Source organism: Cygnus atratus, chromosome 21, assembly GCF_013377495.2.
Source record: "Cygnus atratus isolate AKBS03 ecotype Queensland, Australia chromosome 21, CAtr_DNAZoo_HiC_assembly, whole genome shotgun sequence".
In the NCBI taxonomy this organism is placed as follows: domain Eukaryota; kingdom Metazoa; phylum Chordata; class Aves; order Anseriformes; family Anatidae; genus Cygnus; species Cygnus atratus.
The window spans coordinates 4,438,241-4,449,174 of NC_066382.1; the positions used below are offsets into that span (position 1 = coordinate 4,438,241).

General features: G+C 44.7%; 1 protein-coding gene across 5 annotated transcripts in view; it reads left to right on the forward strand.

Moving 5' to 3' along the window:
* The window catches only part of TMEM201 (transmembrane protein 201), a 29,132-nt gene extending 18,678 nt beyond the window's left edge, over window positions 1-10,454 (forward strand). The window contains exons 7-11 of one of the 5 annotated variants that reach the window (XM_035557603.2): window positions 1,542-1,759; window positions 3,940-4,011; window positions 4,847-5,137; window positions 5,622-5,753; window positions 6,203-10,405. In XM_035557603.2, the coding sequence (XP_035413496.1) occupies window positions 1,542-1,759; window positions 3,940-4,011; window positions 4,847-5,137; window positions 5,622-5,753; window positions 6,203-6,300 (811 nt within the window). In that variant the 3' untranslated portion in view covers window positions 6,301-10,405. Of the gene's footprint in view, window positions 1-1,541; window positions 1,760-3,939; window positions 4,012-4,846; window positions 5,138-5,621; window positions 5,754-6,202 lie in introns of all 5 variants that reach the window. The other 4 variants (XM_035557606.2, XM_035557608.2, XM_035557604.2 and 1 more) reach the window with 4 other exon arrangements.
* Window positions 10,455-10,934: the final 480 nt, after the last annotated feature.

Sequence of the window (10,934 nt, forward strand, 5' to 3'; positions counted from 1 at the left end):
TTCTTGAAACACTCATTTTGAGGGCAGGAGAACGCAAGTGGGACTCCAAAGCAGATTCCTCTGATGTAATGTGATAACTAACCTGCACACACAGGTTAAGATCAGCACATGATTTCAAGGAGGAATGCGAAGAAAGTAGAAATAGGAGTAGTTTTGTGACAGATTGTTCAGTTTAGGTTGATTCTTATATTGTAAACCACTGCAAAGGTAGACAGGGAAATGTGAGTATCACAAATTAATTGCATAGTTTATTTGCATATAAACCATATGCCGTGACAGAGCTAGCTGCAACAACCGTGTAAAATGCGAAGTCCTTTCCTATAGTTGTATTACCAGTAGAATAGAAGTCAGTTTGAGTCCATGTTACTTAAAAATCAAGCTAACTGGTAAAGATATCCTTAAGTGCATTTTGTCTGTTCTCTCTCATGTTATGTTCTCAAATTGGAAACACTCTTCTATGGCTCCCTGCTTTCACTTGCAAAGAACCCCTAGGAAACAACTTGGAGACCTACGTATACAGTTGCCATTATTACTGACAATATTAAATTTTCCCGGGGGCTGTAATTGAAATTGTTTTTTCCACACTAGAAGCAAGACGATGCCCAGAGCGTATGCTATGGGAGCACAGTGCCCTCTGAATGACTACGCTAGTACATATTTGTGGCTAATTATGATATCTAGAGAGAAAAAAATATAATGGTTTAGGCCTCAATTTAGGATCGGGAAACCCAAGTTTGTGTCTTAGTTCTTTCACAGTTTCAATGAGACCCTGGACTAGTCACTTAGCTTCTTTTTGCTTCTCTTTCCCATCTTTAATATGAGGGCAGTGAGTCTCACAGAAACATAATAAAGGCAAATGTATCAAAGGGGCTTGAATGTTAGCTTTAAAACAGAACATCTGTGTTTAAATCTTTATCTAGGTATTCATAAAAACACTTTTCTCTATACTGACATCAGAGATGCCGATTCTGGTTTGTAAAGACAAAAAAAATAAGCAGGTAACTACTTGCTACCCAGAGTCATGGCATTGTAAGCATGTTCTTTGCATGTGCACATGACAAACATCAGATGTACTCTGTTGTTGGCCCTCTGTGTGTGGAATGGATAAAGCATTCTGATGTTTTACATCAGGGTAATTTTCTCAGGAGAAAACCAATGAACTGTAGCTGCTTGCACCTGAGGTTCTAAACTGTCCCACCACTTTTTCTGCCCTGTGTTGCTGGACAGGTTGGTGCACAATAATTTAAGTAATGTTGAGCGCTTCTTCCTTGCCCAGTTTCAAAGGGGTAGAAGCCATCTCGTAAACCCTAAGCATTTTATATCTTGCATTCTTGCACTGAAAATTTAGTACAAACCTGGTAACAAAGTAAATGTTCGTATGCAAGAGCCACAAGCACCATTGTAGTTCTGGTCCAAAAGAAACACAAATTCTTCTCTATTCTATGGAGGTTGTTGCATTCTGGTTCCCCTAGTTAGAATTGAGAGAGGGAGTTCCTGGAACATACTTGTTGCTAAATGCTTGTCATGCCTGTCATTTGCAGGTACCTTTCCGGGGATTCGATTACTCTGTTTTCCAACGGCACTGGGACTGGCTTCCCTTCCTCCGCTACGTCTCTCTTTGTCCCAACACCTCCCAGTATTCTCCAGCTGACAAACCAGCAGCTCTTCAGGTCCCCACGCAGGACTTCTTCTTCCTCTCTTCCTGGACGTCTCAACAGGGCGCTCTCACTGGGTACCATCCCATCCTTGGCCAGAGCAGGTAAGTTGTGCGTGAAACTTCCCAACCATGTGGCAATGACAACGGAGTGGTGCAGTGCTTCAGGAGGAAGTGGGCTGTGAGGTATCCACCAGTGGTAGTCCTGTTTAGAGACCGCTGACATGTTCTTGGGGCTGGAGTGAGGGCCAGCAGTCTGCTAACAGCCTTGTGGGAGGCAGCGCTAACTGGGCACACCTATTCCTTTATGTCATGGGCTGTCGCTAATACAGGTTACCTCATAAGAACTAGGTTAAGCCAGCTCCTGAGGGAGCGACTAAGCCTGATGCTGTGATACTACTGATTGTAAATCTCATTTGTTATCACTTCTAAACTAATACCTTTTGCAGCAGTTAGTTAAGGACTGCGTCTGGACTGTCTAAAACAAGCAGTGTCTGCATCTCCTGTGGTGCAGAGGAGTGTCCAGTGTTGGTTATTTGGTTTTTAGCATTAAGAAATCAGCGTGGTGTTGCCATCTAGATGAAGCAAGAAGTCCCGCTGAGTGCTTACCGTCTGGGGGGTTTACTGAAATCCAGAGGCTTCTCAAAACATTATGGCAGAAGCTGCAAATATATGTTGGAGAGAGACAGAGGAAGCATTTCAGCATGGGAATGGAGAAGAGCAGCTTTTGGAAATGATTGAGAGCCTCAGGATAACTGATCTGGTGAGAGAGATCTCTCCCTTCCTTCTGGCTGCTTTATATAGTCTGGTTTTCTTACAACACCTGAGAGGAGCAGAGCTGAAGGTAGGCTCATCCCTACGTCTGGGTTTGATATGTGCTAGCACAGCTACAGAGGTTGCTTTAGAGGCTCTGTGATCTAGGGAAGATTTATAGGCCTCATGAACGACTCTCTCCCAGTAGCTCATTAAGCCCTCAGTTTTGCTGTGCTCGAGATTAACAGATGGGGAGCAGCATTCAAATACTGTTCTCTGTCTAAGGAAAGCTAAGTCTTCGTGTGTCACTGACTGATTACCACCAGGTCAGAGGCCGAATTGTGGCAGTTTCTAGGATAACGCTGCAGCAAAGAGAGCAGTCTTACTGGGATTTTTTAGTTCATTCCACGTTTCTCTGGCTCAAGCTGCAAGCAGCCACTAAGTTTTGCCACTAAGAGCAAGTGAAAGACCAGCCACACAAACCTTCCAGCAGCTCAGCAGCTTTTGGCGCAGCCTTCACCTTTCCAATTACCTAACTGCCATGGAAGGATAGGTGCAAACGCACCAGACGGCTGGGATTCCCCCTGCATGCTAATCCCCCCATGTGAGGCTGTGCTTTCTTTTGTGAAGGTCCAAAGACAGACAGGCTGGAGAGAGAATATTTTTTATTCTGTTCTGTTTAGTCTATTCTAAATAGATTTAGATGCTTTTAATTCCAGATGTTTTGGGAGGGGATGGCTCATTTTATTTTTGGAGCCTGTTGGACAGATCTGTTCCACTGCAGCTGGGAAAAGGGCATTATTCTGACTCTGGCATTTAGCCTACCTAGGAATATAGGGACATTTTTCCTGCCTACGTTTACAACCTCTCCCCTTCTGAGACTGATAACAAGATGACACCGTGTTGTGGTTTAGCCCGGCTGGCAGCCAAACACCACACAGCCGTTCGCTCACCCTCCCCCCTCCCTCTCCGGGATGGGGGAGAGAAATGGGAAAGTGAAGCCTGTGAGTTGAGATAAGGACAGTTTATTAAGACAGGGAAAATAATAACAATAATAATAATAATAGTAATAATGTGTACAAAGTGATGCACAATGCAATTGCTCACCACCCGCTGACCGATGCCCAGCCTATCCCCGAGCAGCCGGCCCCCCCACCCCGGCTAGCCACCCCTATATATTGTTCAGCATGACGTCAGATGGTATGGAATACCCCTTTGGCCAGTTTGGGTCAGCTGTCCTGGGTCTGTCCCCTCCCAGCTCCTGCTGCACCCCCAGCCTGCTCGCTAGCAGGACAGAGCGAGAAGCTGAAAAGTCCTTGGCTTGGTGTAAGCATTGCTCTACAACAATTAAAACATCAGCATGTTATCAGCGCTCTTCTCATCCTAATCCAAAACATAGCACCCTGCCAGCTACTAGGAGGAAAATTAACTCTGTCCTACCTGAAACCAGGACACACCGTTATCTTTTAGAAGGATAGACTTCTGGTAGCTGAGCCATCTGGGTTCAAGCTCTTTCATTTTTGCTTTTCTAGATTCTGGCTATTTGTTCAGCGGAAGTCGACCGGCCTCGCAGTCATCTCAGTCCAAGGAATCTCCTACATCAGGTAATGCTGGGGCTTCCAGAGCAAGTGTCTCTGCAGGATTTGCAGTGGGTGGGTTGAAACACATGACCCCAGTTTAATTCTTTTCTCTCTGCTGAGATCTCAATGGAAATATTGCAGAGATAGTTCCAACTAAAGGTGGGATTGCATCAAAATAACGTGTGGGATATTATTCTTTCTGGGAGAGCTCACACTGAAATCAGTGAGACAAAGCAAGGGTCCCTTCCCTACTCTATATCTGAATTGAGATTGCTTTGAAGGAAGACTTGGAATTTTTCCTAAGGCAGCTCTTCTGTTTTGCTTTCCCCAGCCCAAGGAACTCCTAATTTAGCTACCCTGTCTGCTCTGTCCTTTTGATCCCATGTCCTCTAGTGACCTGTCTGTTGCACTCCTGACCCCAACTGGATCGTTTGGCTGTTTGTGCTGCCTAAGTGTTTGCTGCTGGAAATGCAGTCTGGGCTAATGCCATCATGGAAACTCCTTGCTTCCTGATACAGCTTCACAGCAGCCTTTAAAGTACATGCCAGAATTGTTCGTTCACGTGCAAACAGTATGTGTAGAGGTTCTCCTGAATGGACACACTAAGGAGAGAGCTCCCACAGCTCCTGAAAAAAACATCTCTAGTATAACTCATCCTTGAGTGTATCAAAGTAAGTGCATGTGGAATTTCTCCATGTTTTGCAGTGTGGGAACGGGAACGAATAAAGAATTTTAGTACAAGATTTGATGGACTTTTGCAATTTCTGTTCCCTCTTCTTGTAGAATCGTTACAGAAAACTGTGCCTCTTGTATATTGGGGTTATAATCTCTTTTCTCTTTGTGTATGTTTCTATTCCAGACCACTTCTCCATGTTGTCAGGCAGCTGTGCTCCCTCCCGCATCCCCTCTCCAGCACCATCAGTGGCTGGCTCTGTGACTTCCAGCTCAGGTTCCTTGCGATATCGCCGGCCGCTCATCAGCCCTGCCCGCCTGAACCTGAAAGGACAGAAGCTGCTGCTTTTCCCATCTCAGAATGAGGCCCTGCTCACCCCAACGAGCTCAGAGGAGCACAGCCACTCAGACAGCAACATCTTTGCCACGGAGCTGTCCTCTTTTCCGAAGAAGAACCTCAGTGAGTGGGGAATGCATGGTATGCTGGCAGCCTGCTGCATTCTTTGAAGTGCACTTGTAGGAAGGAGTTAACTTGCAAGCAAATCCATGCATCATCTAGGCCCTGTAATAGATGGGAATCCTTTAGGAAAGACCCAGATGGTAATGACTGTTAGGCTACCAAAGCTCCCTTATGAGTTCACTTTTCTGCCAAAGCCGATGTCCTTTGCTCACTGAGCGGTGCCACAGGGAGACTACTGTCACTGCCCTTCCCCCTGTTTGGATAGCTCTTCCAACTGCTGGTGTGGTGATGCTGATGTAGATAATGCTTGAGACAAGCAAACAGGCGACTTCTGCTGCACAGCAGTGAAACTTGGCCTTTATTTCTAGCTCCCATCCTCAGTCCTTTCATGATTTTACCAGGCAGTCATTCATTACCGATGTCTACCTTTTGACTGGTAAATTCTGCTGCTTTTGACTTCCACGGGTGCCTTCTGAATTTTTGTATCTCTTTCATTTTGCAGATATGAGATCTGCTGTGGAAGGAGGGAGTATTTGCAGCGATAATTCCATCAAAAAGGAGGATCATTCATCACACTCATCTACCTGTGTGGTAGACACAACTACCAAAGGGGAAGATTTGGCAGGCTGGAGAGGTAAGTGCAAGTCCTGGGGGCGTTTCATATGCGTGTAAACACTTCTATGAGGACAATTGAGATCTTTCCTGTGCTGTGGTAGTGATCTGATCTTAAGATCAAACAAATTGCTAGTAGCAAAATGGGTCTTCTCTCTGCTATTTGAAGCCCTTAATAAGGCTATTCCTGTTTTTTTTTTGGGCCGTCTGGAAAGTACTGACAGCTAGAGTGTTAAACTGAGACAGGAGGAAAGGGATGGGGATGTGGGTGTTGAGAAGAGGGACAAGATGAAAACAGAGCTAAGGAGAGTAGTGGAATCTTTCCTGACAGGAAAACTGCTGCGGCAATATCTGCTTACAGTGAAAGCAAAGAGAGAGCGCAACATATGTTCACTGTTATTTATCTCATCAGTTCTTTAACATCTCTTCCTACTGTCCCTTTCTCTCTTTGTGTTCTCCTCTTCCACCAAGGTCATTTTGGTAACTCCGCTCTCCGAGGTCTCCTAGCCGTGAGTCTGACTCTCAATGCTATCTTCACATCAGCCTATGTCTACCGGAGCCTGCGCTGATTTGTGCCAACACTTTTTTTCTTGCTGGTCCCACCTGCTTCTGAGAAGACTCTGACAAGAAGAATTCAACCACGGCTTCATGTCTAATGGCTGTGCCACTGGTGCATGCTGTTACTTCTTTTTTTCTTTTTTTTTTAATATAACCACTGTATGCTCAGCTGTCATGACAAGGAACCTAAGTAGCTGCTGCCGTCACTTCCAGGTAGAACATATCACAGGATTGTCCCTGGAGGTGGGAAGCAGGACTCCCAGAAGGCCCTAGTTCAAAGCCAGATGCTGGTCAAATGGCCCATGCGCTTTCTTTCAAAGGAACTGACCTGAGACATGAGCCTGAAAAGGTGCAAGCTACACTTTTAGGAACTTCCCCCAGCTCTTCTTCCTGATATATTAACCTCATGCTGATGGTGCTGGTAAAATGAGCATTAGAACAATGAGCTGGAGAAGAGGCTTGGCTTAGTAGTTGGTGCTGGGCTTTGGCTACACCATTCCCAGCCTCTTTGCTCAGTGGTTCCTCTTCTCTCTTCCCTTTGGCACTCTCCTCTCAATAATCGATGAGCTTTTCTTTAGCTGCCTTAATCTTGCCTGATCACGTGTGACCAGACTGCTCTGTCATATTCTTGTCTGACCACGTACTTCCACCTCGGCTCTGTCCTGAGGCCACTCACCAGTTGCTTTTCTGGTCTTACTGGTTCACAGAAACTGCTCTCTGTGCATACCTCCAGCCAGCACTGTTGTTCTAGGGATTCACAAATCCAAAACAGGCATCTTTTGTGGTTTGCAGTAGACAGAGGAAAGCTACGCTTTGCTTTGCCCAGGAGGCATTAATCCTGTTGTAAAAGAAAAGGGTCCCCACGTGATTTGAAAGGGCTTCAGCTCACAACTCCAATTGCTGGTGTTTTCACTGAAGCAGGGAGTGGCACATCCATAGTTCTTGCTGTAAATCGCACAAATCTATCCTGTTAGGAGGTATATGAGGAGCTGTCTGATTGTATACATTTCTACATAAACCTGGCGCCTCAGTCTGACGTTGGGATTTGCCAAGTAACTGTTGAAGGTATTTCTTAGATGCCAATGTGCTCTCAGTGAGAGATGCCAGACCTGCTCCTGGATGGTTTCAAACTGTTAGCTTTTCTAACCCAAAGAAAATAGCCCTAGGTTTTCAAAAAGCAGCTTATAATCTGAGTGCTTCCACTTTCAGGTGAGTCATCAGCATGGCTTCGTATTCAGGGGCCATTTGGAGTATCATGCTGAATGCTCTAAATGATTTAGCATATCTTAGGAAAAAAAAATTAACGATCTTTGTCTTGACTCTTAAATTCCGAATACAGAGAGGAGAATTACCAACATGCCAAGGACACCTGGTGAAAAGAGAACTAACTGACATTAGCTACGTATTTCCTGAAGCAGGACTGACTATTAAGAGTTTTTATATCATCTCTTCCTTTGGACTCCTTTACCTCAAACATCCTTTCTCTTTTCTTTCCCCTCATCCTATTGTCCTGTGTTTGTATCTTGAATTACAGTGTTATGCATCCTTTGTCTCTTCCTCTCAGTCCTGCTGCTGTTCCCTTTGTTGCGCTCTTGCATGTGCACAGAGACACAGCGTATCTGTGCTGATAATTCTCTGTGCTGGACCCGAAACTCACACCTCACAATTCACAAGAGCGATGATCACCCTTCCGTTCACTTCATTTCTTTTCTTGCATGTTTTTATGGAGTTCCTACCACAGCCTCACTTAACAGATCACAGAAGCAATGGCCAGACCAGTCAGCATGCTATATAAGAGTAAGTGGGACTTTACTGCTGATGATTCAATCTCTGAAAAATTAAATCTCTCTGTCTCTTCCATTTCTTCCAGCACTGTTTTAGCAGCTCACTTCCAGCCACTGCACCCCATCCTCCCTTGGTAGTGAGGCTGGTTGTTGCCTGCTTATCTTGCATGCACAGGACAGACGTCTGGCCACACACGCTAACTGAGAGAGCATGGAGATGTCGTTCCTGACTCTGCATCTTTCTCTCAGCTTGCTCAGTGCGTTGGTAAAGGGCCGCACAGCCAGCACCTCCTGTGCAAGACCTAGATCCAGGATAGAGACCCACAGCAGGAAGAGCTGGATGTGCTCAGGTTGATGGTTAATTCTTTTGTATCTCGCGTGCATTGTTACTTGTAGCTGAACCTGCCCCACAACATTGCTGTTACAAGGTTTTTGTCCCCTTTATAGACTTGTGCAGACTCACCGGAGCATGTGTGTAGGCGAGATGCTAGCAGACCTACTTACAAGCTTTCCCTTAGACCTGTGCTGTATGAGTTTGATGTTGTCCTGGTGTCCTGTGTGTGACATCCCATTCACGGATCCTTGTCCTGACTTCCAGCATATCCAGGGGCCGCCTATGCAGAGACAAGCCTGCCAGAGAATAGGGTGGTTTTGCTTGTCTTTATTATGCCAACAGATGTGCACTGTGATTTCATGTATGCAAGTTTTCCACTTTCACCCCCTGTCTGCGCCGCTGAGTTCACTTACTGTCGCACACACCCAGGGCCCAATTTGGTCTCTGTCTCTACCAGATTGCAATATGGAAATTCCCCTCCTTCCCAGCAACCAAGGAGCCGCAGCCTCTCAACACACCTCTTCTTGCCCATATTCCGCAGCAGGAAATCTTTAAGCTGTTTGAATCCGCTCGCTGAAACTGTTCATGGATGAGCATTTGGTGACCTTGTCCAAAGCAATATAAAGACTTTGGATTTTATTGCTGAAGAGGGAAGACAACCAACTTTTCATCCTGGTGCTAGAATACTCTCCAGTGGTGCTTTCACAGATGTGAAGCCTTTGCTTGAGTAGTACACGAGTTATATGTGTGTATGTGTGTGCGTGCGTGCATATGTATAAAAACGTTTGGAGGGTTTCTTCATTTCAAAAGATCTGAGCCTGCGTTTGTCTTTATATTGTTGGCCTTAATCTAGCTCCTAGATACCATGTCTATCTTGCTGCTGTTTTCTGTATGAAGCTGGTTTGGAGGAAATGAAAGGTTAGCTGGTCCCTCTGTAAAAGTCTTCTTGACTGGTGATGCTGATCTTCATACAGTGTTGTTCGGGGGTGAAATTTATTTTTCTAATATTTTTCCTACTGTAAAAATTGTTGGAGTGTACGGAACGGAAAAGGTCTTTGTGAAATGGTCTGTCTGATAAAGATTTGAGTGTTACTTAATAAAAGCCACAGTTAATCATCATGTGGGACGTAAATGAGCTCCATTTCCAGACCTTTTCTGTTCCCTGCCTTCCTCTGAAAATGCCCAGGTACTTTTTTTGGGGGGCTATGAACTTGTTAGGCATGTTATGAGACCATGCAGAGACGTTTGATGATTTTACTGTTCTGAATTAGGAAGAATTTGGATTTTAGAGTCTGGTTCCAGTTCTGTAGTCTGGGTAGTATGGCAGATGCCGTAAATATTATACACATATCTATTTGATGGGATAGATAGAACAAGTTGCTGATTTCAGAAAGTTGTCGTTATCTTTTTACGTAAAAGCTTAGACATGAAATTGGTCACTGTGGCAATGTGGAAAAAAATTATTGCTGGGGTCCATAGGCCAGATTCACTGGAATTTTGCCTGTCTGCTCAAGCAACAAATTTGGCCTGTGAATGTTTTATTCCCACTCCTCCTTGAGTGATGGGAATTTCTACAAAACACTGCTGAACTGACTGGGTTCCTTAAAACAGGGCAGCTGAAATTAAGGGCTTGTGTGGCCTGTGGATGCTGCTATATTTTTTCTTCCAAGTACCATTCCTGGAAATAACTATTGTCTTAACCTCTATCACAGACACTTGTTAGAAGGCTAGAAAGGGCCAATTTGGCCAATACATTTATATTTTAATGTTCATATATATATATATATGTCACAACCAGAAGTGATCATCACTGTTATGAATGGAATGGGTATCGAGAGAGGGTGTGGAGGACAATTTTGAGTCCTAAATCTTATTTCCTGTGACAGAAATACTGTATGTCGTGTGTGTACTTGTTCGGGGAGCTCTAACACTGTACAGTTTAGTTAAATTGTGCTCCGGGGGAGAAACTGTTCCTTGGAGGTTTTTAGTTCATGCTTTGTGTTTAAAGAGGAATATTTTTCTTTAAAAAATAAAATGGAAAAGTTTTCACCTTACTATGGTTTTATTTCTTGGGGAACTCTTACGTTTTGGGGGGAAAGGGAGATAGTATTTGGGGTTGTGTGTGCATCTGGTCAAATTAACTCTGATTTCTTCACTCTTGTAAAGCTAGTGAGAACTAAGAGGAAGAACAAATGTGTGAGTTTCCCCCAAATCAAGGAGAAACTCATGGCTGTGATTTGGAGTGGAAGGGGAAGTGCACTGCTATGCTTTGAAGCCTCAAAGCTGGACTCAATGATTCTTATGGGTCCCACTCATGATATTCTATGAAGGCTTTCCTTCCACTAAAAGGAAAGTCATCTCCTGCCATTAACTTCTCCTCAGATGTTGCTGCACCCCTGTAAGACATTGTTGTCTTGAACTTCCGCAGGATAGGGACTATCCTGTACGTTCCTGTTTCCTCAGAGCCCTGATCATCCAGGATGATAACTCTAGCAGAGCTGCCGTGCTAACACCAGCACATTCTCAC